The sequence below is a fragment of the Stegastes partitus genome, unplaced genomic scaffold (assembly GCF_000690725.1).
Source record: "Stegastes partitus isolate 25-593 unplaced genomic scaffold, Stegastes_partitus-1.0.2 Scaffold1411, whole genome shotgun sequence".
In the NCBI taxonomy this organism is placed as follows: domain Eukaryota; kingdom Metazoa; phylum Chordata; class Actinopteri; family Pomacentridae; genus Stegastes; species Stegastes partitus.
The window spans coordinates 81,971-104,331 of NW_007579142.1; the positions used below are offsets into that span (position 1 = coordinate 81,971).

Genomic DNA, 22,361 nt, shown 5'->3' on the forward strand with positions numbered 1-22,361 from the left:
TTTTCGTCACCAGGAAATAACTTTTGGCTTCGTATTTGTTGAAACGTTTTCTTGCCTTCATGTGCTTTCTGTTTAATACCCAGAGACGTAATTTCTGCCAAGAAACTCTGCTGTTGCCTTCACGCTCACCACACTGTCAGCCCGAAAAGACTCAAACTTTAATTTGTCCGACAGCCACGGAAGGCGGCATGCCACAGTTTGGATAGCTGCACATGCGCAGTAGCGTCATCCCGAGCTGCTGTTCGTGTTCCCACCTGTAGAGCGTTTGGGAGTCAAAACAAAAGTCTTCTGGAAAGTCGTCCTGATCCTTACCAGCAAGCTAACCAGCTAAAACACGGAGCAGCCGATAGCGCTCGCAGAGTTCTTTCAAAGTGTTATTTGAAGCTCCTCTAACATTTACAAGTCATTTAATTCGATGCGTTTCATCATGAAGGTCTCCCAAAAGTTCTTGTTTTGGGCCGTTTTCGTGGCATAGCTGGGAAGCTAACGCTGGTTAGCAGTAGAGGTTAGCTTAGCAGTGGTCCACCAACACAAAAACTCAACTTCTTTTGAGTCTTGTTGGACGGCAGAAGTTTGTGGCTTTCCTCTCTGGTAATGGGCCTAATCTATATTTGAAATGTTTGTTGTCTTTAAACAAAAAGGAGTGACTTTTTTCATGTAAAATAGATAGGAGAAGTACTTATCGCTAAACAGTTTAGAAACAGGACCCTTATGTACAGTTGTGGCCAGGTGCTTAAAACTGTAAATTACTTTTAAATGTGCTACTTCAGTCACTACGCATGTCCATCTAATCACTTGTAAAATGTGATATTTAGCCCTGAGAGTAGCTCTGTTCATTTCCACAGGTTTCTTTGACAGAAACGCCCCACAATGTCTATCCTGGGATTAAAGAAGAAACAGCCAAAGACTTTCAAAGTCAAAGTTATCACTATGGATGCTGAAATGGAGTTCAGCTGTGAGGTATGGATTTATTTAGGCAACTTTTGACCTTTAAAGATTGCTTTATCTGGATGGAGAACTGTAGAACTTCCAAATCCAGGTCAATGTGTTCAATTATCTAGTGTGTGTATGTATTTGCTTGTACAGTATACAACTGAGGTGAGTATCACTTAATTGCAATATCACTTAAATGTCAAATGATCCAAAATTGCATTAAATTACTGTAACTGTTCTACCTTTTAGTGGAGCAGTAGGCAATTTGCTCTTGTGTGAAATAAAAAACTAACAGGTTAGACTTTACATATTTAAAATACAGGCCCCATAGCAGCACTTCTATACAACAAAGGTCAGTACACCTTTCATTCCTGAGATTCAAATTTTTGCTTTTTCAGTGATTCGTTTGTTCACCTATATTTTTGAGAACGGACTCAGTCCTTCTATGCAGTTACCTGTGGAGCCATGATGCAGGCATGCAGATAGAAACAGCAGATCAGTCCAAAACTAAGAAAGGTCATTTTATAACCTCAGTCATGCAATTATTCCAACTAGAAAACACAGGTGTACTCAATTTTGCAGTCTTTCTTACATTTTTGGTTCCAATTGTTCATTTGCGGAAATAATCTGCTTGATGAATTAGAAGTAGTGCATTTGTTCAAATGTGGTTGTGTTTTGAATCCTTTAGCATTTAAGTTTAGCATTTAAGGGCTCACTTCTGCTCACTTCTGTTTTATACTGTATAATCATTTTGGCTTCCGTGAAATCAGCCTTCTCAGATTCATGGATAAGCAAACTGAAGAAAACCAGAGATGCCCCAGAAAAGTAACAATATTTGCTTTCCATATGCAGTGATGTGCAGATTTTTCAGACACATTTCAGAAGTTTTAGTATCAGTGCACTGCACTTGTTACAAAGACGAAGGAAAGAGCTGACTAATCATGTTGCAATGCATGCATTCTTCTAAAACATGTCATACAATCTCCCCTGAAAGTATCAGTCAGTGTCAGTTTACCACCGGAAAATTAGATAATGTTTCTACTGTTTTCCTCACAAAGGTTAATGTTTTATCTCTTTAAATGAACTGTTATTTGCAGAGGTGGTTATACTGAGGTGAGGTGGCGCACTTCCAAACTGCAGGAAACCTTGGCAGTAAATCAGACACATCAGGATTTTGCCATAATGTTCAGAGTGATATTCTACTTCAAACAAATTGAGGATGGGTTATTCAGTAAAAATGAATACAGAACAACAGCTCAGGTCAACTCACTGGTCTTTTTGTCATTCACTGTTTTTTTTTTCCAGGTAAAGTGGAAAGGTAAAGACCTGTTTGACCTGGTGTGTCGCACTGTTGGTTTGAGGGAGACCTGGTTCTTTGGACTCAGGTACACAGTAAAAGACACCTACGCCTGGCTGAAGCAAGAGAAACGGGTGAGTGACGGAGTGAACACGTGGAGGCCTAATTGTTATTAAGTATGCAAAAAAAACAACACAACTCACATCCGTGTCGATGGAATGAGCTAATGTTTGTCACTTTTTCTTGATACATTCCTTAATTGCAATTGCACTGACACTTTAGTGAGAGACTGGTCTAATAAACCATTATTGTGCTCCTTTCCTCTTCTCTGTTACTATTCTTTTTTCGTTCACCAAGGTCTTGGACCAGGAGGTTCCCAAGGACTCTCCTATAACATTTCATTTCCTGGCTAAATTCTTCCCAGAAAAAGTAGAAGAGGAACTGGTCCAAGAAATTACTCAGCACCTCTTCTTCTTACAGGTAGTGTGGCTGGAAACATTTCTTAAAATAACCACAGGCCTGATTTTTCAGTAGAATTTATCTCCATGTTTAGAAAATTTTAATGTAGGTCAGTGCATGTTCTCACGTGTCATCGAAATCTTGTTTAGGTGAAAAAACAGATATTAGATGAAGAAATATTCTGTTCCCCTGAAGCCTCTGTTCTGTTGGCATCATATGCTGTCCAAGCCAAGGTAAGAAAGCCGCATGAGGTTGAATTCTCAGTTCATCTGCTGTAAAAACGTCAAAACATTCTCTCCATTGCAGCCCAATTGAAATTCTGCTTTTTGCAGAAACAGATTACAATGTTTGGATCAGAGTGTGGATACAACTGTACAAATGGCAGCAACCTTATGAGATTAATGAATGCAAAACAAAATGAATTCCCTTTGGATGCACACGATAGCACAGATCTTTAGTATGATGTGAAAAATTTATTTTTGCAGTGCTTGACATTAATGTTTTTCTTGTTGGCCGCTGTCTCCCCATCAATCACAGTATGGAGATTATGATCCAAACTTTCACAAGCCGGGCTTCCTGGCTCAGGATGAGCTTTTGCCAAAAAGAGTAAGTGTGCAGTACTATGTGGCATATTTGACTGTCTTTGAAATCTGGATGTTCACTTGCAGCATTTTTTTTTTATTTAGAGTACTTTATCATTACATTAGTTAGCCAATGTTTGCATGCGAGGATGCTTTCAGTATATAATGTTTTGATTGTGATGTTGTGTGTTGCGTATCCCAGGTCCTGATGCAGTACCAAATGACAGCTGACATGTGGGAGGAGAAGATCACAGCCTGGTACGCTGAGCACAGAGGCATCGCCAGGTAAGACTGACCCAGGAGGGCTGCTGAAACCCAGCGAGTGAAGACAAATTTACACCTTTACAGAAGGTGTAGTTCTACATTCTGTAGTTGAGGTGTGATAAATGTATCATGGTTTCACATCTATTTCCTTCCTTATTTTCACATCATCTATACAGGGATGAAGCGGAGATGGAATACCTAAAGATTGCTCAGGACCTTGAGATGTACGGTGTCAGCTACTTCGCCATTACTGTGAGTGCAAATTACTGTGACTTGATGTTCTGTCAATTTGGATGAACTTTTCATAATATTATGAAAAATGTAACCTTCGAACGTTGCTGTTGGTTTACATTTCTGTGTCCACATCACATCAACAGCAAAATAAAAGGGACACAGACTTGTTACTTGGAGTGGATGCACAGGGTCTTCACATCTACAGCCCCAACAGCAAGCTCAGCCCCAACAAATCTTTTCCTTGGAGCGGCATCCGTAACATCTCTTACAGTGAAAAGGAGGTAATCGCAAGCAGTGAACTCACTGTTTTTCTTTACAAACTGTCTAAGTGGATTTAAATACTTCATCCATAATGTGGAGAATATGCTTGAGTTATTCTTTTATTTTTTTTGTATTGTTTCAGTGAAAAGGTACCTGATAAATGAGTGTTTTTATTTTCTTGCTCTCACAACTTTCCTGCTTCGAAAAACCTCTGTTATTTGTTAAGGCCAGTTCATTGTTTCTGCGTCTGCATGTCTGCAAGGGTTTGTGTGACATATTTTTGTCATCTAAGTATATTCGTCAGGAACCCACTGTCCAAAATTTAGAACTTTGCTGTCTGCATAACAAGTACATCAACTGCACGTGTCTTTTTTTGTATTTCATGATGTTTGAACTGTATGTTTGTACACATCCTTGACTCTATTGTTTTTAGGCGGTTGCACAGATTTTTAAACTTTTTCACGTTACCCCACCTTCTTGCCGATGAGGTCGTCATTGTGTTTTCTAGTCCAGCTGTAGAATGTATAGAAATGTGTGCAACTTTAAAGTTTTGATGTGGGTTTGCAGCTGTATGTGGACTCAGATGCAGAAAGCATGAATTGGCCTTTTTGAAAATGATGTTTATCGACAGCTGCAGTCATTAAGTTTGAGATTTTCACCAACCAGTTAACTGTACGGTTGTAGAGATGTCTCCGAATTAAGCATTTTATCTTTGCACTGTTGCAGTTCACAATCAAACCCCTGGACAAGAAGAAAGATGTTTTCAAGTTCTACTCATCTCAACTGCGTGTCAATAAGCTGGTTGGTTTACTTGTTCATCCATGTAAATGCTCAACTTTTACAAAGTTGCAAGACTTAAATAAATTAAGTTATTGTTCATTTTTTATCACCCGTGTCTCTAGATCCTGCAGTTGTGCATCGGGAACCACGACCTATTCATGAGGAGGAGGAAAGTGGACTCAATTGAAGTGCAACAGATGAAGGCTCAAGCCAAAGAGGAGAAGGCCCGCAAGAAGGTTCGTGCTCCGTCAACTCCACTGGAGCAATGAGAATATCAGATTGGATGTGGATCAGTCTGTCGTTTGATCATGGCTGGTTGTCATTATTTTTAACTGTGTTTCTTTTGGCTTCGATCTAGATGGAGCGTCAGATCCTGGCACGGGAAAAACAAATGAGGGAGGAAGCGGAACGAGCAAAGGAGGAGATGGAACGAAGACTCTTCCAGCTGCAGGATGAAGCACGACTGGCCAACGAGGCGCTGGTGAGAACTGCATCCTTCACATGAGATAATTGTTAAATCCTACAGACTTTTGAGTTAGCTTTCATTTGGCCAGCAGGCCTTCCATCCATGTTTCATGACAACAACCTGTTCATAATAACATTATGTTGTCTGCATTGTAGAGCCAGAATTCTTCATCAAGTCCTAATGTGCTCTGCTTAATAATAAATCTTGTTAATTAAATGTTACAATTCGTTTCCTCCAGCTGAGATCTGAGGAGACAGCGGACCTGCTAGCAGAGAAGGCCCAGATTGCTGAGGAGGAAGCCAAGCTGTTGGCCCACAAGGCTGCAGAAGCTGAGCAGGAGAGGCAGAGGTTAGAGGTCACAGCCATGAAGACTAAGGAGGAGAAAAGGCTGATGGAGCAGAAGATGAGGGAGGCGGAACAGCTGGCTGTAAAACTGGTGGAGCAGTCTGAGCGGAGGTCTGAAATCATCTTAACTAGTCCTACCTAAAGCATTTATTTTGGTTAATTATTACATCTGTTTCGCTTCTTTATGTGCAAAGTGTCATTTTATGTCTTTTGTTCTGTGATTCGTTCTGTCAATCGAAAGCTGCGGTTTACACTTTGATGGTTGTTTGCTGTGTCATGTAGAAATCACTTAGACTCAGCGATCACTGCCTCTGCAATTTTATTTAACGGTAGTAAATTCATAAGGACAAATCTGTGCAGCAGTAGATTCAGAAAGTATCTAGATGTTTTCACTTTTCGCACATGCTTTGTTGAAGATTTATTTTAGATAGATAAACGGAGCATTTTTACCCATCATTCGACACTCAGGAGCCCGTAATGACAAAGTGAAAACATGTTTTTAAAAATCTAAAAAATTCTCATTTACAGAGTGTTAAGGTCATTTGCTGTGACGCACTAAAGTGTAGTCAGGTGCATCCTGTTTGATTTAATTATCCTTGAAAATGTGCTAGAACTTGATTGGGGTCCAGCTGTGGCAAACCAAATTGATTAGACAGAGTTTGCAGATACACAGCTGTGTACATTCAAGGTCCCACGATTCACACCAAATGTTAGTGCAAGGACTTGCAGCCAACTTGTTCTGTATTTGTTGAAGTGAAGGATAAAAAAAAAAAAGTTCCTCAGTGCAAGTACCATCCCTCAGTCCAACACTTTGCTTCTTTCCACATCTTAAAAATGTATTCAGTAGAAAAGCCATCACTAGGTACTTAATGAATTTCCACCCCTGTATCCAGAATACACAGGAAAACAAGTATTTATCACTGTATATTAACAGTGTTCCTCTTGTCCATCAGGCTTGAACTAACCAAACCTCTTGTTGCAGGTTGAAGGAAGCAGATCACCTGAAACAGGACCTGACTGAGGCAAAGGATGCTGAACGGAGGGCCAAGGCGAAGCTGCTGGAGATCACCAAAACAACATACCCTGTACTGTGATGATGAAACTGCTGCCTCTATGCTCTTAGAGATGCCTTTGGTGTTTTTGTTGTTGTTTTTTTGTGCATGAATGCTTGTTTTTTTGTTTAGAAAGTGATTGAGTAGCTCTGAGATATAAATCCAGGTTATTACAGTGCAGTTATAAACCAAGACCATTGATTCACTGCTCTGCTTAATAGGATATTTATGAACTTTGATGCTGCTACGGTATGAATCACCAATTTGTGGTTTTATATTTTGGGAGGATTTTTATTTTTTCACAAGTTGCTTCATTTGTTTGTCTAAGTTCCTGATTTCATGTCACACAGAGTGTCTTTAGTGGCCACAAAAGAGGTTGGAATTCCTTCTCCTGTGGATTTTTTAAGACCTGGAGAAGAGTATTGATTAGTGTTGATACTTCACAACAAACAAGCAGTAGCACTGATGTGTTTCTTTCTTTGAAACGGATCGACAAATTACTTTTTTGCTCAAGACAGATGTTGTGTAGTAACCAAGTTCACACAAGTAATGAATCATAGTTCACACAGTCAACCGTTTGTTCAGTGAGCTACAGCGCCGACAAAACTTTTTAAAGCATTTATTTTAGGGTGAAGGTGGGTAGATGGAAATAGTTTGCTTTCATTTGTACGTTGTCACTCAGAGAAACAGAGACCTGTGAACATTATCCACACTACTGAAAACATTTCATGTGCTGATAATGTTCATTAAGTGAAGCTTCAATCTGTCTCGTTGTTTTGCTGCGATGTGCCCACTGCGGTAATGAAATGTGCTTTACTGTCGTTAATGTAGCTCCTTTCCTGACATCTGTTTGCTTGTCTTCCAGCTCATAGCAGCCTATTCTACTCCTCCTGCTCCTCCTGAGGCAACCGACTTGGGTTACGAATCAGCGTCGACGCGTCTCGACTTCAAGGACTCTGACATGAAAAGGCTGTCTATGGAGATTGAGAGAGAGAGGTGAGCTGGAGTTTGCATCCCCCGGAACGACACTTTACAAAGACAGTTTGGCTCCGTTTGTTGATGATATCTTGTCATTTGCATTAATTCAGGCTGGAGTACATGGAGAAGAGTAAACACCTGCAGGACCAGCTGAAGGAGCTGAAGTCAGAGATCGAATCTCTGAAGCTGGAGGAGCAGCAGCAACAGGCCGGCCTCTACGGCCTCCAAAATGAGGCGAGAGGATACGTCCAGGAGCCCGTCTACATACCTCACAGCAACGTATGTGTGGTGACTCCTTCTTATTGTCATTACTCTTATAACTATTAGTGTCGTTAGTCCTAAAATTATTAGTTTTACTTGTTCATTGTTACCTGTCCATGGTTTAGCTCTGTGAACTCCAAGGCATGCTGTCCTCACAATCAACCAATATTACACCATTTATCAGAGCCAGAAACTGTAAAAATGGCGAGAATCATTTTGACCTTTAATGAGTTTCTAGAACTACTCCCCTTAGAGTGCCATGTGGTTGTACAACTGCACCAAATCTAACCTTACAAATGTGGTATTTCATCACACTCCCTTTATAAGAATCAGCATGATAAAAATTAGAAAACTCAGCTGAACTGTGTTGAACTGCAGGTCATGCTTACTCAGAGAAGACAAGACAAAAGCATGGAAGCAAATTAACAATGTAAACACTAAAAACGCCAAAATAAGGGGAAGCAACCGGTCCTTTCCAAGAACGGGAAAAACCGGAAGCAACAAAAAAACAAGTGGTCAAGGTGAGTCCAAGGTTTTTCAATTTTTAAAAAAAAAGAACCAAGGGCCGCCCGAAAACCCAACAAGGAAGGCAAGCCAACCAAGGAAAAGGGGGAAAAACCACCACAACAGCAGCCGTGCGACGACACCAACCAGCGCATCAGCTGCAGCGCATCACCCCACCACCCTCCCCACCACGCCCCACCATCACCACCAACAACCACAAAAAAAGGCAAAAAACAAAAAAAAAACATCAAAAAAAAAAAAAAGTAGCCATAACATTTTTTTGTTTTTACTTGTTTGCTGTGAATGACATCATAACATTGTCATTCTGAGTTCTCGCTATTCTAGTCATTACTGTGCTGTTTTCATACAGGAGCAGAGCCTTTGTTTTGCAAAATGTAAAAGTGGTGCAAGGGCAGAAAACACCCAGAAAGTGCTTGAGGTTCACAGAGTTAATAGAGTGAATAAACCAGTGAATCTAGCTCATAATCAATAATAACAATATTAAGTGGTTTCCTCTCTGTTTATCATTTCTTAATAAGGACTGAAATGCAAACCACAGCTAAATCACTGACTACATGCCAAAACTGGAGTTTCTGTTCACATTATTCAAAACCTAATTGGAACTGTAGTGAAAAGACAGGGTCCAAACCCATCATAGTTGCTTCTTTATTTCATTTTACAGTACATTTTTTGACAATGCCGTGGTACTGAATATGCATGGATCACAAACATTGTCCTTGTTTTTAATATGTTAATTTTTTTGTGTTAACAACCTTTGAACACATAACATAAAGGCTATACGTTATACGTATTTTACTGTTTTCCGGGACTTGTACAGAATTGCTCACATGCCAAATGACAGCGTTTCTCAGTAGAATGATGTGCTCTGAAAATCAGTATGTATTGTAGCATGCATAGACATGTACTAGCTTCCATAAGTCAACAGCTGAAACTCCTTAAACTCCTGTTATGAGATGGGAAACACTGAAGAAGTGAAATATTTGAATGAATTGAAAATATCAAAAGCAGTGATATTGATATTTACATGAAGATATATATACATTTGTAAACGTCTGTTTCTGACAGCTCATACTTGTCTTGTTTTGCAGCGAAACTCTGCGTACATGTCTCAGATGGCCTTCTTTGAAGAAGTGTGATCCTGCTCCTGCAGGATGAGGAAGGAGAGCATCGGCTGCTGCGACTCAATACTTTCTAAACACGTTCAGTTAATTGACACTAACAACCGACAGACACAGATGTACATACACCATGAATGTGTGCTTTGGAATGACTTTAAATCTCTCCTCGACACTAGTGGGGCTGCCTGCTAGGTTGTACCACCTGCTACACTCCAGCACCTTCGACATGTCTTTTATATATACAAATATATAAAATGTGTGACATACATCTAACTCTGATTCAGGATATGGTGCTGAACGTGGATGTATGACTGAGCTTTCATTTGATGACAGTTTGTGTGGTTTTAAGGGATACTCAGCTATAAGATGCTCAGATATAGAAGCAGTCCTGCCTTAGCGATGAAATATCAAATAATGCCGTACGACTTTTTGAAACAGGGATCCAGTTAAAATTGGTCACAAACCAGCTTTTGGCAAAGTCTCATCAGATTTCATCAGATAAATTGGCTTTTTTTCAATCTGGGGTGGATTTTGTAAATATGGAAGTTTTTGTTTCTTTTTTTTTTTTTTTCAAACTAGAAAAATGTTTCTGAAACTTGGCTTGTGGAAAATAGTAAATTTAAAAAAAAGAAGAAAAAGAAGAATTTTCCAAGCTATTTTGAATAAACCTTGCAACACTAAACATAACTCTTGATCAGCAATAAGTAAAGTGACCGTTTACGTAGAAACGCAGCTCATAAGCATCACTGATAAAAGTAGTAGTTGCACACAGATGTCCACATTTGACAAGTGGACCTGTGCAGGGACAGTGTCTAGAAGAGACACCACTAACGATGTTAAATTCAGAGCTTTGTTTTAGTCTTCCTTTTGTATTTACTTGTTTCATTTACTTTGTGAACTGCCTTTACTGATAACAACACAATTAAGCTACCTTAATTGTTTGTAGTGCCTCATCATGGTAGTTAATAGAGATGTAGTACACAGTTGAAAGATTGCTATTTCAAGATTTTTTGTTTTGTACTTTAGACTGCTGATGTGCCTTGGAACTTTATTTTTCTGCTATTATGACTTAAGATGCTAAGGTTTATTTTGTTGTCATTGTGCTTACGTGTCTTAGAGCTGCCTTAACTTTGGGTTTGACATCTTCCCGAAACTAAGAGCAGATTGGTGGCTTTCCTTTTTTTTCTTTTTTGTCATGCACTTCTCAGGGTTAGTGTTGGAGACAATCACTGCAGGTAGAATCCCATTAGTTTCCCCTGATGGTACACAGTATAATGCTCAGTAATGTTTAACCAGATAAGTCCTTTTAAAGACCTTTACCAGCGGTGCATGCACTGCATTTCACAAATGCAGAACTGTTACACTTCTCATTATATCCTCAAAAAGGGAGAGGCTGGATGCCAAACATACTGCCAGAGGTTCTGCATGTTTGTTTATTTGGACCATGGACTAACCAGTTACAAATGATGAGTTCATTATCAATAACGCTAACCTTGGACTTGTGTAAATGGTTTTGTTTTTATTGAATTGTTCTTAAATGCTTCAGTTGCTTCTTTAACCCTATTTATTTGCGTTCTAAATCCTCAGATAACATCACCATTACATTTTCTTGAGGTCCTGTGTTGCGGGGAAACTTTTTGTAATTTAGTCTTAGTTTTGTTTTTCTGTAATGAGATTATCCAACTACATTCAAGTCCAGTGTTAAAAAAAAAATCTAATTTTACACCCAAAAACTTTAAGAGGTTAGAAGTTTTGTTAATGATTTGTATCCTCAAGGTATTTTGTGTATATCATTTAATTACAGCAGTGATGATACAGCAATGTGTCTGTTTCGCCTCATGTTTTTGCACACATTTGTTTGATTTGTTGTCTCAGATGATTATGGTGTCATTTAATTTGTTAGTGAAATGCACAGAACTCCTCCATCAAAGCCACACAATCCTCTAAATATAGCTGTTAATTACACATTTGAAATCCACATTGGAATGTGCATTAAAATACAAACAGAATCTGATGTCTGACCGGCTGTGATTTTTGTAGAATAAAAATCCAACAGCACTGTCGGTTTGGAAAAATAGGAAATTGGCAACGTTTCATGTGAGTCAAACTCTTCATCACTGAGTTATTGACGTTTATGTTTTGTAGGAGAGCAGTCTATAGATGACTCAGGTCTGCTTTGACCTGATGCCATTTAGGACTGAAAACTTTTTCGTAGAGGTAACAGATTCGTAGTTCGATCTGTTGGGTTACATGTCTTTCTGATTCGAGCATTTTTATTACATGATATTGCTGTTTATACTATTAAGTGTAGATTAAGTATAGCATAAATATAAACACACATGAGATCTGCACAACAACGAGGTGGAATTTTGGACTATTCCTCCCTTACAAAGGATTCTGACTTGGCCATTCTAAAACAGGACTTTTCTTCTTTTTCAGTCTCGCTGTTGTTGATTTACTGTTGTGCTTTGGATTCGTTGTCTTGCTGCATCAGCCAGCCTCTCCTACAAGCTTCAGGTCATGTTCTGCTGCCCTGACATTCACCTGTAAAATTGTCTTGATACAATTTTGAATTCATTGCGCTCTCAATGAGCGGAAGGTGCCCGAAGGTAGCAAAGCAACTCCAAACCGTGACGCTGTCTCTGCCATGTTTCACAGTTTGGATGAGATTTTACTGTTGGTGTGCAACAGCATTGTGCATTTTGGCTAAAAGAAAAATCCACTTTTTGTTTCATCTGTCTAGAGAATGTTGTTCCAGGAGTGTTGTGAGACATCCAGGTGGTCCTTGAGATGTGCTGCAATGTTTTGTTTTCATACACAAAGATTTTAGACAGTTGTAGAGTTTCCTGCAGATATTCTGACATTACGCTCGGGTTCATTTACAAATTTTTCAGGATTTCATGTTGTGATCTTGGTGGGATCTTTGCAGGATGCCCACTCCGAGGTAGAGTAGCAATGGCCCTGAATATCCTCCATTTGTTGACAATTTGTCTTATTGGGGATTTATGAACACCCAGGTTTTTTTTTTGTTTTGTTTGTTTTTAGAAATGCTTTTGTGGCTTTTTCCAGCTTTGTTCAGCTCTGTAATGTTTCATCTACAGTCCTATGAAAGTTGTGATTTATAAGAAGCAGCACCTCTACAGCCCACAGTTCCAATCTCATCTCCTTTATTGGAACACCTTGCGCCAAGTAGCTTTTGGAGAAGTTTTTAGTACATAAGTTAATATAGTTTTCCCACCCTGGACTATGACTGATTACTCGTTGTGTTCAATAAGAACAGTACAACCATTTCTAATCCGTTAGTTTAAATGGTGTGTTTTATGACCTAGACGAAGATTGGATCACATCTTATGAGTCATCAAAAATCTTTTTGCAACTGTTACCAATTGAATAAAAAAGTTAAAGAAAACTCCCGAAAAGCAACACAAGACTCACGCTTCTGTCAAGACAATACAACAAAATCCCCCCAAATCACCTCAATCTTAGTCTGCATCAAAATACATTCAGTGGAAGACAATTATGGTGACTGGCTGATTGTGTTCGTAATTTATGCCTACAAATCAGTCCAGCAACTGAGCGATGGCCATTTAGATTTGTTTGCAGCTTCACATTGTGTTACTTAATTACTCACTATGAATTTATGTGAAATGAAATCACAGCTGCTAGAATTTGGAAAGCCAGAATTGCGTTTATTGTAGTCTTTGTGTAATCTTTTAGCATCCTACCTCTCCTGCACAGGCTGTTGTTTACTTTTAAGTAGAGCCTGACTGATGTATTGGTTGGCCAGTATTTTCAGTCGATACTGACCTGGAGCAGATATATCCATATTGACATGTTGTCCGATATGTGGAAACTTTTTTGATACAGATCATAATGCATAAAAAATGCTTGGGATAGTTTGGAAGCGATGTCATCACACAGTTTGTCCAACAGGGTGACAGGGTGCGCTCAGTACTGTCTGCAACACATGTAGCAGAGTACATCACAGCTGAGCAGACGGCGGTACGGAGTCAAGTGGCATCTGCACGGTAAGCTGCTAACTAATTTGTGAAATGCATTACTGCAAAGTTAAACAATGACCCCATCATTTTCTCTTCTTAGTATTACACGTCTATATATGTGTTTGTGTGTGTATATATATATATATATATATATTTGTGTGTGTGTTTATAACTCCCACAACTCTCCATAGGACAAATGCTCATTGTAAATGGAAGGATAAATGGACTAATCTTAGTAATCTTAATTTCCTGATAGATATTGGCCCCAAAAATCCAATATTAATAAGGCTCTCCTTTTTGGTCTTATTCATGTCAGCATATGTGGGAGTAAATGAGCATATTTTGTGTCCATAACATATGTTTTCAACAATTCTGGTTTGTAATCAATTGCTCATTTGCAGTGTCTTTAAAAAGTAATTTCCATGTGTCATTATTAATTAAAAAGGTTTGTACAAAACGTAACCCTCTAATTTCAAAGAGGAACTTTTCATAAATGAATGTCCGTCTCAATCTGAACAATCCTTGCATCCAAATTGAGTTTAAGTACTTCTGTTAGCACCAGAGGGTGCAAGACCACAGTGCTGCATTTTCTCCGGGTCTCAGCTCAGTGATTAAAAAACTAAAAATTTCGAGCCCGTAAATCAAACTCGCTGCATGAACAGAGAATAGTTTTTAATGCTCATCTATTATAATTTTGTGTCAAGGAGACGGAGGTAAGTAGTGAGGCAGGGGAAAAGAAAAAGGTACTTCTCTTGGACTTTATTTAATCACATAACCCTTAGTCACACTAAGAAGTCCTAGCATCAGGACAAGTGTGTTTCTGTGAGTGTGTTTTAATAAACACCATGTGTACACAGCTGTGACTGCATGAGACTGTGTATTATATTAAATGTGTTCCACCAGCCTGAAGCAGCAGCTTGCATTTTCTCACCAGTGAAGAGATCAGTCAAACAAAAGCACATGTTGTTTTTTTTCCCCCCATTCGTTCAGCAAGCTTAGTTTGGAGCTCATACACAACAGACCAACTCTACTGTAAGTGAACAATGAGGGTTGCTCTTGGTTTGCTGTTGTTACTCTGTGTGTGAGTGTGTGTGTGAGTGTGTGTGAGTGTGTGTGTCTATGGGGCCTTGGCGAGGTGGATGATATCGGCACATTGCAGAGGACAACTCAAAGAGATGAGGAACTTGCTGAGCAGATCCCAAAGCAAATCACCCCTGACATCTGGGCAGAGGTGAGGGTGCTGAGAGATTTGGATCTGGAGCTCAAGGTAGAGCTGAGAAACATGGAGGCCGGAACAAAGGAGACGTACAGAAAGGTGGAGGAGCTGAATGCTGAGTTGGTTGGAGCTACCGCAGAAAGAAAATTCCGGTACACATTTTTCTGCAAAACCTTCATTATCAGGGCATCTTTAAGAACAAATATATCACAGATTGAATTGTTTAAATTCTTTAGATATTCACGGCAAAAACGATAAAAACTCCTTCTATTCTCCAGGTCAAGCCACAGAACTAGACTGACTTCCATCGAGAGCAGAGCAAATGACCTGGAAAAAGAGAGCGCAGGTATTCAACTTACGAGCACAATGGTGTAATAGGTTTTTGTAATGTGTAATTTCCTATTATCTTAATGAGTCTCAGTTTTACAACAGATACAACAGCATTTTAATAGTGCAATTTCAATTTGTTATGACTTTAATCAGTGTCGGTTCTGACCTTGCTGCACTTTTAGACACCTGAAATATGAAAGAGAACAATGATATAAGAGGGGAGCTGAATGTCTGCTAGTATACAGGCTGTATGATGACTTTTTTTTTTTTTTTCCTTCTGTGTAATGTTGTTGGTCCATAACAATGTGAAATAGAATGAAGACATGATGCAGAAATGATGAACCTCTACAGAACAAAATAATGTATTTTAACATTGCTCATTCTGAGACAAATCTTCAGTGATTGTAGTTCATTCTTAGGATGCTGTGACTATATGTTACAATATTTTTAGGCAATCCATCCAATATTGTGGTATTGATAAATGTAAGTGTTTGTACAAAATGTCATGGAAACTAAAATGAACAGCTTTAACTCTTTCTCTACAGCTTTACCCTAAAACGAACCACTAAATTTGAGTTGCCTTAGCAGGACACACAGTTGTCAGATGAGAAATTACTTAATAATAGTAATAATTAGCTGTTTTGGGAAGAACCAACAAAAGTCCTTTAGATAAGGCAAGTTTATTTGTGCAGCGCATTTCAACAAGGCAATTCAAACCACTGTACAGAAAACATGAAAAGCATGAAAGCAACAAAAAGCAATAAAAATATAATTTAAAAAGTTAACTACAGAATAAAATAAGATAAAACCGAAAGTAAAACTTTACAGTGCAGTGCAAAATATCCATTATTTAGTGAAAGATGAAGGCAGAAAGTAAAAGTCTTCAGCCTTAATTTAAAAGAAATGCAAGTTGCAGCAGACCTGCTCTTTTCTAGGAGTTTTTGATGTAAAAAAATAAAAAATTTAAAAAAAGTGACAGTGGGCCCGTCCTAGAGGGTCTGAGAGGTCTGGATGGTTCATAATGTCACAGCAGATCAGAAATACGTTTTGGCCCTAAACCATTCAGTTCTTTATAAACCAACAGCAGCATTTTAAAATCAATTCTGTGGCCAACAGGAAGCCTATGTAAAGACCTTAGACCTGAAGTGATGTGATTCACTTTTCTGGTCTTGGAGAGGACACGAGCGTTCTGAATCAGCTGCAGCTGTCTGATTGATTTTTTAGAGAACTGTGACAGTAGTCGAGTTGAAAATGCATGAACAAGTTTTTCCAAGTGCCGCTGACGTAACTCCTTTGATTCTCGATATATTCTTCAGGCAGCAGCAGGCTGACTTGATAATTATTTAGACAGTTCAGATACATAAGGAGGTAGAAAATACAGAATTTGCTGAGGTCAAGAAATTAAACGTAATCAACAAATTCAACAAATGAACATGAACAATTCAAGGATGCATCTTTAGTCAGTGATGTACATCTGAGCACAGGTGAGCAAAGCACAAAAAAAACAAACCCAGCATTGAAAGAGGTTAGAATACTGAGCAGATTGGCCTTGAAGCCTGAGTGAATCTCCAACAAGCCTCCTCTCTGCTGGCTTCTCCCTGAAAGAGGAGAAGGAAATACAAAAGGGCACAAGGAGCAGGGGAATCGAATCTTATCAATCGCTGTCTTGGCTTTGGCAATCTTGGCATGGACATTTAGAGTTATTTCTAATGCTTTTTAAGTATTGATTCAGAGGATAATTAGTGGGTCAAGATATCTTATTGCATATCATTTTAACAGTCTGATATTTTGACAGCTGCTCTGCTCTTTAATTCACTGTCACTGCATTAATTCCAGACGTGCAAAACAGACTGAGCAGCAGCGAGAGTTAACTCCTCGTTTCCACGTCCAGGAATGAGCAGCTGGAGAGAGAAAATGCAGGTGATAATTATGTCTGTTTATCCACCACACATGCACACACAGACACACACATTTGTCACTTAGTCCAGTTTAAGTTTAACTAAATGCTCTCTTTGCGTGTTCCCAGAGAAACCAAGGGTGGCCTTCTACGCAGCTCTGACTGATGCAGGATTAGTTGGATCCACAGATGTTCCCCTGGAAGACAGCACAGTCTTCACCAATATTGGCAACGCTTCAGCGCAGCTACAGGTAACATACTGCAAGTCGCCTGAGCCCAACATAATAAATCACACATACGTAAATCTACATAAATCCACCATTTCCCCTCCACTGTGTGTGGTGACAGAGCAGGTGAAACAGGTGCGTGTCTCTGTACAAGAGCAGTGAAAGACTCATGTATAATCTTAAACGGTTGGAAGAACCAGGTCTGTTATATTTCACTAACCCTGTTGTCTTGGAGCTCATGGCAGGAGATGAAATTCACCTGCGTCTTCTGATAAACTTATCTGCCTGTGACAGTGACAATAACCACAGTACCCTTTAGTGGCTCTTTTCTCTTCCCGCTGTGAAGATGTTGTAAAAAGGCTGCAGTGTGAGTCATGTTTCAGGAGCCACGTTGTTACTGGCTGCACCCTGATTCTTTGGAAAATGCAGATATTCATCTACAGTTTTGCCCTTGAGACAAATTTCTATGCATTAAATCGCGCATCAGTTGCATGAAAACAACATTCAAATACATGAAAGGTTTTAATTGATCAGATTCTGCTTGTTATTTAACAAGATTTTCTGGGATATAAATCCTCCACACCAATCCCTCCAACTACAACAAACAAACAAGACAACAAAACAATACCGCCACGGAATTGCTTATCGCTGAGCGTGCAGTTTCATAAAGTACATTTACATGAAGCAAATGCATGAATGGCACTGACGTCAACAAAATGCAACTGTAGAGATTTAAATCTGGATAATAAGGTGCTGTAAAGTCTGAGCGAGGCTTAAATGATGCACCACATGATCCATACTGGCCCAAGCATGCATGTGTGCTGCTTAACAGAAGTCTACAGAAAGAGGAAAATAAGGTGACTTGATGTATTTGAACACTTGCTTTAAGTAGATGCTTTTAAAAAGTTGACCATAAATATCAGTCTTTTTTTTAATCTCCTCATTTATTCAGTGATTTCAAAATCCATCTTATGTAAAAGGTTAAAAACGGTAACTTAAATATTATTCATTTCAGACGAGATGATTTATTCTGACCCATAAGTCGCAAAATATATCTGAGAACATTATGAACAAGAAAAAGAGGGAAATAAATATGCGGCACAGCTTTGCATTAATGTTGGAGATTTTTCTCTAATCCCTGCCTTTATGTGAAACGTTAAATAGTTTCGCCTCTTTAGTTTCTGAAACAATAATGTAAATGAATCCATAGTGAGAAGTTTATGGACTGTTGGACTGAACTGTGTCAAAGTCATAGGCAGTCTTTAAGGAGTCAGAAACATTGGAAACACTTGTTCAATCTTGAGTTATTTATTGTATTTTATCAGATTAGCTGATTTATTTAAATGTAAAATGTTTATCCGATCAGTAAGCTGTAACTATTGCTGGCATAAAGGTCATTTAGCACAATATTCCTGCTGAATTGTTGTGGGAAGAATGTGAAGAGCATAAAAGGGAAATACTCAAGTAAACTACCTTAAAATTGTCGTCATGTACAACACTTATTTACTTCTCATCACTGCTCAGCACAGTATCGTGTGTTTCGGTGTGTGTGCCCGTCTTCCTGTCACAGTCTGTCACTGGTACTTGCCTTTGTTGATCTTCCCAGTGTCTCTAATCAGTGTCATTCTGTCTGTCTTGTTTTTCAAATTGTGTCTCTTTTTATCCTTTCTTCTCTGCTTTTAAACTTCTCCAGGGAGGCTTAACCTCTGCTTGTTTTTGTATTTGTTTCATTATAAAACATCATTTTCACAACACTCTATCGCGCTGGCATAACGCTCTCCTGCGGTCTTTTCTGTGAGGAGTTGGTGAATTGTTGATGTGGGTTTGCTGCATACTTCTTCCACAGTACAGAAATATGCAAATGTCAGCCTGTCCTGTTTCCCTTCCTCCAGCGTTGTACTCGCTGGGACAGTCTGCAGCACTGGGGGAGCAACTTGCTGTACACAAGTAAAAGTAGCAACACAACGATGGAAAAAATGTTGCAGAACAAGTGAAAGTCCTGCATTCCAAATATTTTTTAAGCCAAAGAATAGCAGCATCGTCATCGAACTGCACTTAATTATCAAAAGCTGAAGTATTCGTTACATAGCAATGTTTAATATTAATAATAAAGTACCTATGGAAAACAAAGTTACAAAGTGCTTTCCAAGAACATAAATGTCTAATTAGACATATAATGACACAAATTATAATTAATTATTAAGTTCGCAAACACACAACATAGTTATAAAATAGTTAAATCTAGTCAGGTAAGGATGTTATTACATGTCACATCTAAGACAACAGCAGCTGCGCCAAAGTGCCTCCAGCAAAAAGGAATGAATGACATACCAAAGTAACCCAACAGGACTAAACATTGCAGTTGAGACTCTGTAGTGTTATGCAAAGTGTGATGATAGTAATTTAGGGACTTAAACCCTTCAAAAATGATGTAAAATGCTACTTTACTTGACTATAATACACATTAGGATGATATCCTACAGTGTCATTAATTATGGAGAATAGCTTACTTAATGTAATGATAAAGCTAGACTCTATGGTATTTCATTATGAATAGCAATCCATCCTCTAGCTATACACCGCTTAATCCTCACTAGGGTCGTGGGGGGCTGGAATTTATCCCAGCTGACTTAGGGCGAAGACGGGACACCCTGGACAGGTCACCAGTCTATCACAGGGCTACACTTAGAGACAGACAACCAAGCACACTCACATTCACACCTACAGACAATCTAGAATCACCAATTAACCTCAACATGCTTTTGGACCTTGTGGGAGGAAGCCGGAGAACCCGGAGAGAACCCACGCTGAACGGGGAGAATGTACAAACTGCGCTCAGAAAGATCCCGGTGTCCTCACCACGACGCAAACCGGCGACCTTCTGGCTGAGAGGCGATGGTACTAACCACTGATCTACCTCGCAGCCCTCATGATAAATATATATTATGGAATTTGATCATATTATTGGATTGCTGTTTCAGATATATTTATATATAAGCAGCATTATAAAGTTAAAGCTGGTTCAGGTGGAGTTAACTCTGTATGTATTGGTCAGTTTCACAATGATCTGGAATTTTTGGTTTAACCTCTTAAGACCCAAGCTCTTGTTTGATATGCATTTTTTAATAAAAAATCAAGAAAATATCTCTCTCTCTCTCTCTCTCTATATATATATATATATATATATATAATATTAGAATACACAAAAGAAATATAAAAAAATCAAAAGTTAGCTACTGTGGTAATATAACCCAAAATGTGATGTCCACACATGTGGAAGTCAGGTCTTACGAGATAAAAGCCCCTCTCTTCTTGCTGATTTAACCCCTAAACCTCATATTTAACCACATTTAAACACATATTTAAATTCCTTCACCCCTGAGATGTAAGTCCACACCATTGCTTCCTTTAAAATGTGCACATCTATGAAGTCACTGTACCTCAAGCACACCAGCTCAACTACAACTTTGCTCAAACACTGTTAAACTACTCCACAGAGCACAATGGCAAGTTGTAGTATTATAATAATTGAACCATACATGTTAGAACTGGAAAAATGTATTCTGAAGAAGAATAATGATGACAAAAAAGCTCCCCCCTGGAGGCTGACAGCATCAGCTCCTCAGCTTTGAAGGTCTAAATCAATGTTTTTGAGTTGTTAAGCTGCATTTTCAAGGCAGAAATGCTCGGCCATAGTGTTGATTGCTTATTTCTCGCATGATATGTCTTCTAGCATAAAAGACACCATGTTGACATGTTAATAGAGTGAAAATAGTGGTTTTCATCAGAGGTGGTCTTTAATTTTAGCTGATTGTAGAGAAAACAAGGCACCTGAATGACATTTTTTGTGTCCTTGCCCAAAGGTTTCCCCACTTCTGTTGGTTTTTACTTTAATAAGGAGGAAAAAAGTGCTTAAATGAGGTGGACTGGGTGTTCCACGGTAATAAAATAAAGACATTTTTCCTATTACAGAATCACTTTAGGGCCCTTTTGTTGCCTAAACTGTCTCAATGGCGATGATGGATCTGCTCGGATGAGATTATGGTTACACACAAAAAAGGATTTTCAAAGAACTAAGGAAGAGTAGAAGAGATAAGTGGATGAGGAAGAGGGTTTCCCTCGCAGGGACTCATCACAGCATGATGTCCAGCAGCCACAGGAATATCAGATTTGCAAGAATGAGTATCATTGAGAGAGTTCATTTTGCCTGGAGATGGGTTTGCTACCTCTTTAACTCTGGACACCCTGAGATTGTTTCCCCCATCTGTTTTAACCGCAATCTGTCCCACGGCATTTGGCACTCAGATTAGAGTAATAGGGGAGAAGGGGCAGGGGTACATTTAAAGACTGCGAATTGCATTCTCGGCAGGGCTGACTGGAGAGAAAGGGCCACAAAGATATAAAGGAGTGAAATCACGTCCTACACAGAGAGAAAGAGCGAACAGTCCTTTGAAGGGGTTTTGCTGTGAAGGCATTTAAAAGAGTGAAATAATTGGATGCTGGAGGCCTCGTCTCAGCAAAAGCAAGAATGCAAACCTCATTCTTTCCATGAGTGTAAGGCATGTGGACGAGGTAAAGTCGGGTGACAGGGGTTGTCATCCAGCACAATCACAACCAGAGGGGGGTTTAATATCGTCTCTTTTTTTACTACACTGTATATTCAATACAAACAAAATTAGGGCATTTTTTTCTGCACAGTTGTATCTTGGGAAGAAGCCAAGTAATCCACAGGTACCAGGGGATCCACACAGTGTATTGCTTCTTCACAGATATTGATCCTTTCAGGGCTATTCTGCTCCCCTGCAGATGAAAGCGAGCTTCTTCGCAGCTCGGTATCACCCCGCTGAACTTGATGAGGAACGAATGAATGCCTGAGAAAGAAATGGAGGCAGAACAACGGAAAGTAATCCTATGACCTACTCTTACAGCAACTGGGCCACGGTTTAAAGAACAAAAGGGCAAGGACAGGCGGGCTTAGCCTCATTCATCCTTGTCCAATTTATGGTAATTCACCGCAGCTGACTTATTTGACCAGTGTTTCATTCAAAACACGTTTGAATGAACAGTTAATCTACTATGACTTATAGTTTGTGTATAATTGTGATTACTACCGGCTTAAATGTACTGAGAACCGAA

The 22,361-nt window shown here is 39.1% G+C and overlaps 1 protein-coding gene across 1 annotated transcript; it reads left to right on the forward strand.

Moving 5' to 3' along the window:
* Positions 1-261: 261 nt before the first annotated feature.
* nf2b (NF2, moesin-ezrin-radixin like (MERLIN) tumor suppressor b) lies at positions 262-11,565 on the forward strand. Its single transcript, XM_008299396.1, has 17 exons — positions 262-591; positions 846-960; positions 2,239-2,364; positions 2,588-2,710; positions 2,839-2,922; positions 3,227-3,295; positions 3,473-3,555; positions 3,711-3,786; positions 3,912-4,049; positions 4,756-4,830; positions 4,932-5,045; positions 5,168-5,290; positions 5,514-5,731; positions 6,603-6,705; positions 7,538-7,668; positions 7,761-7,929; positions 9,525-11,565. Exons 2-17 carry the CDS (start codon positions 871-873, stop codon positions 9,570-9,572), a joined length of 1,770 nt encoding a protein of 589 aa, XP_008297618.1. The 5' UTR covers positions 262-591; positions 846-870; the 3' UTR covers positions 9,573-11,565.
* Positions 11,566-22,361: the final 10,796 nt, after the last annotated feature.

Coding starts and splice junctions, on each gene's coding strand:
- nf2b (XM_008299396.1), top strand. CDS start 871: ATGTCTATCCTGGGATTAAAGAAGAAACAGCCAAAGACTTTCAAAGTC. Junction 2,923..3,226: donor CATATGCTGTCCAAGCCAAG/GTAAGAAAGCCG, acceptor CATCAATCACAG/TATGGAGATTATGATCCAAA. Junction 4,831..4,931: donor AACTGCGTGTCAATAAGCTG/GTTGGTTTACTT, acceptor CCGTGTCTCTAG/ATCCTGCAGTTGTGCATCGG.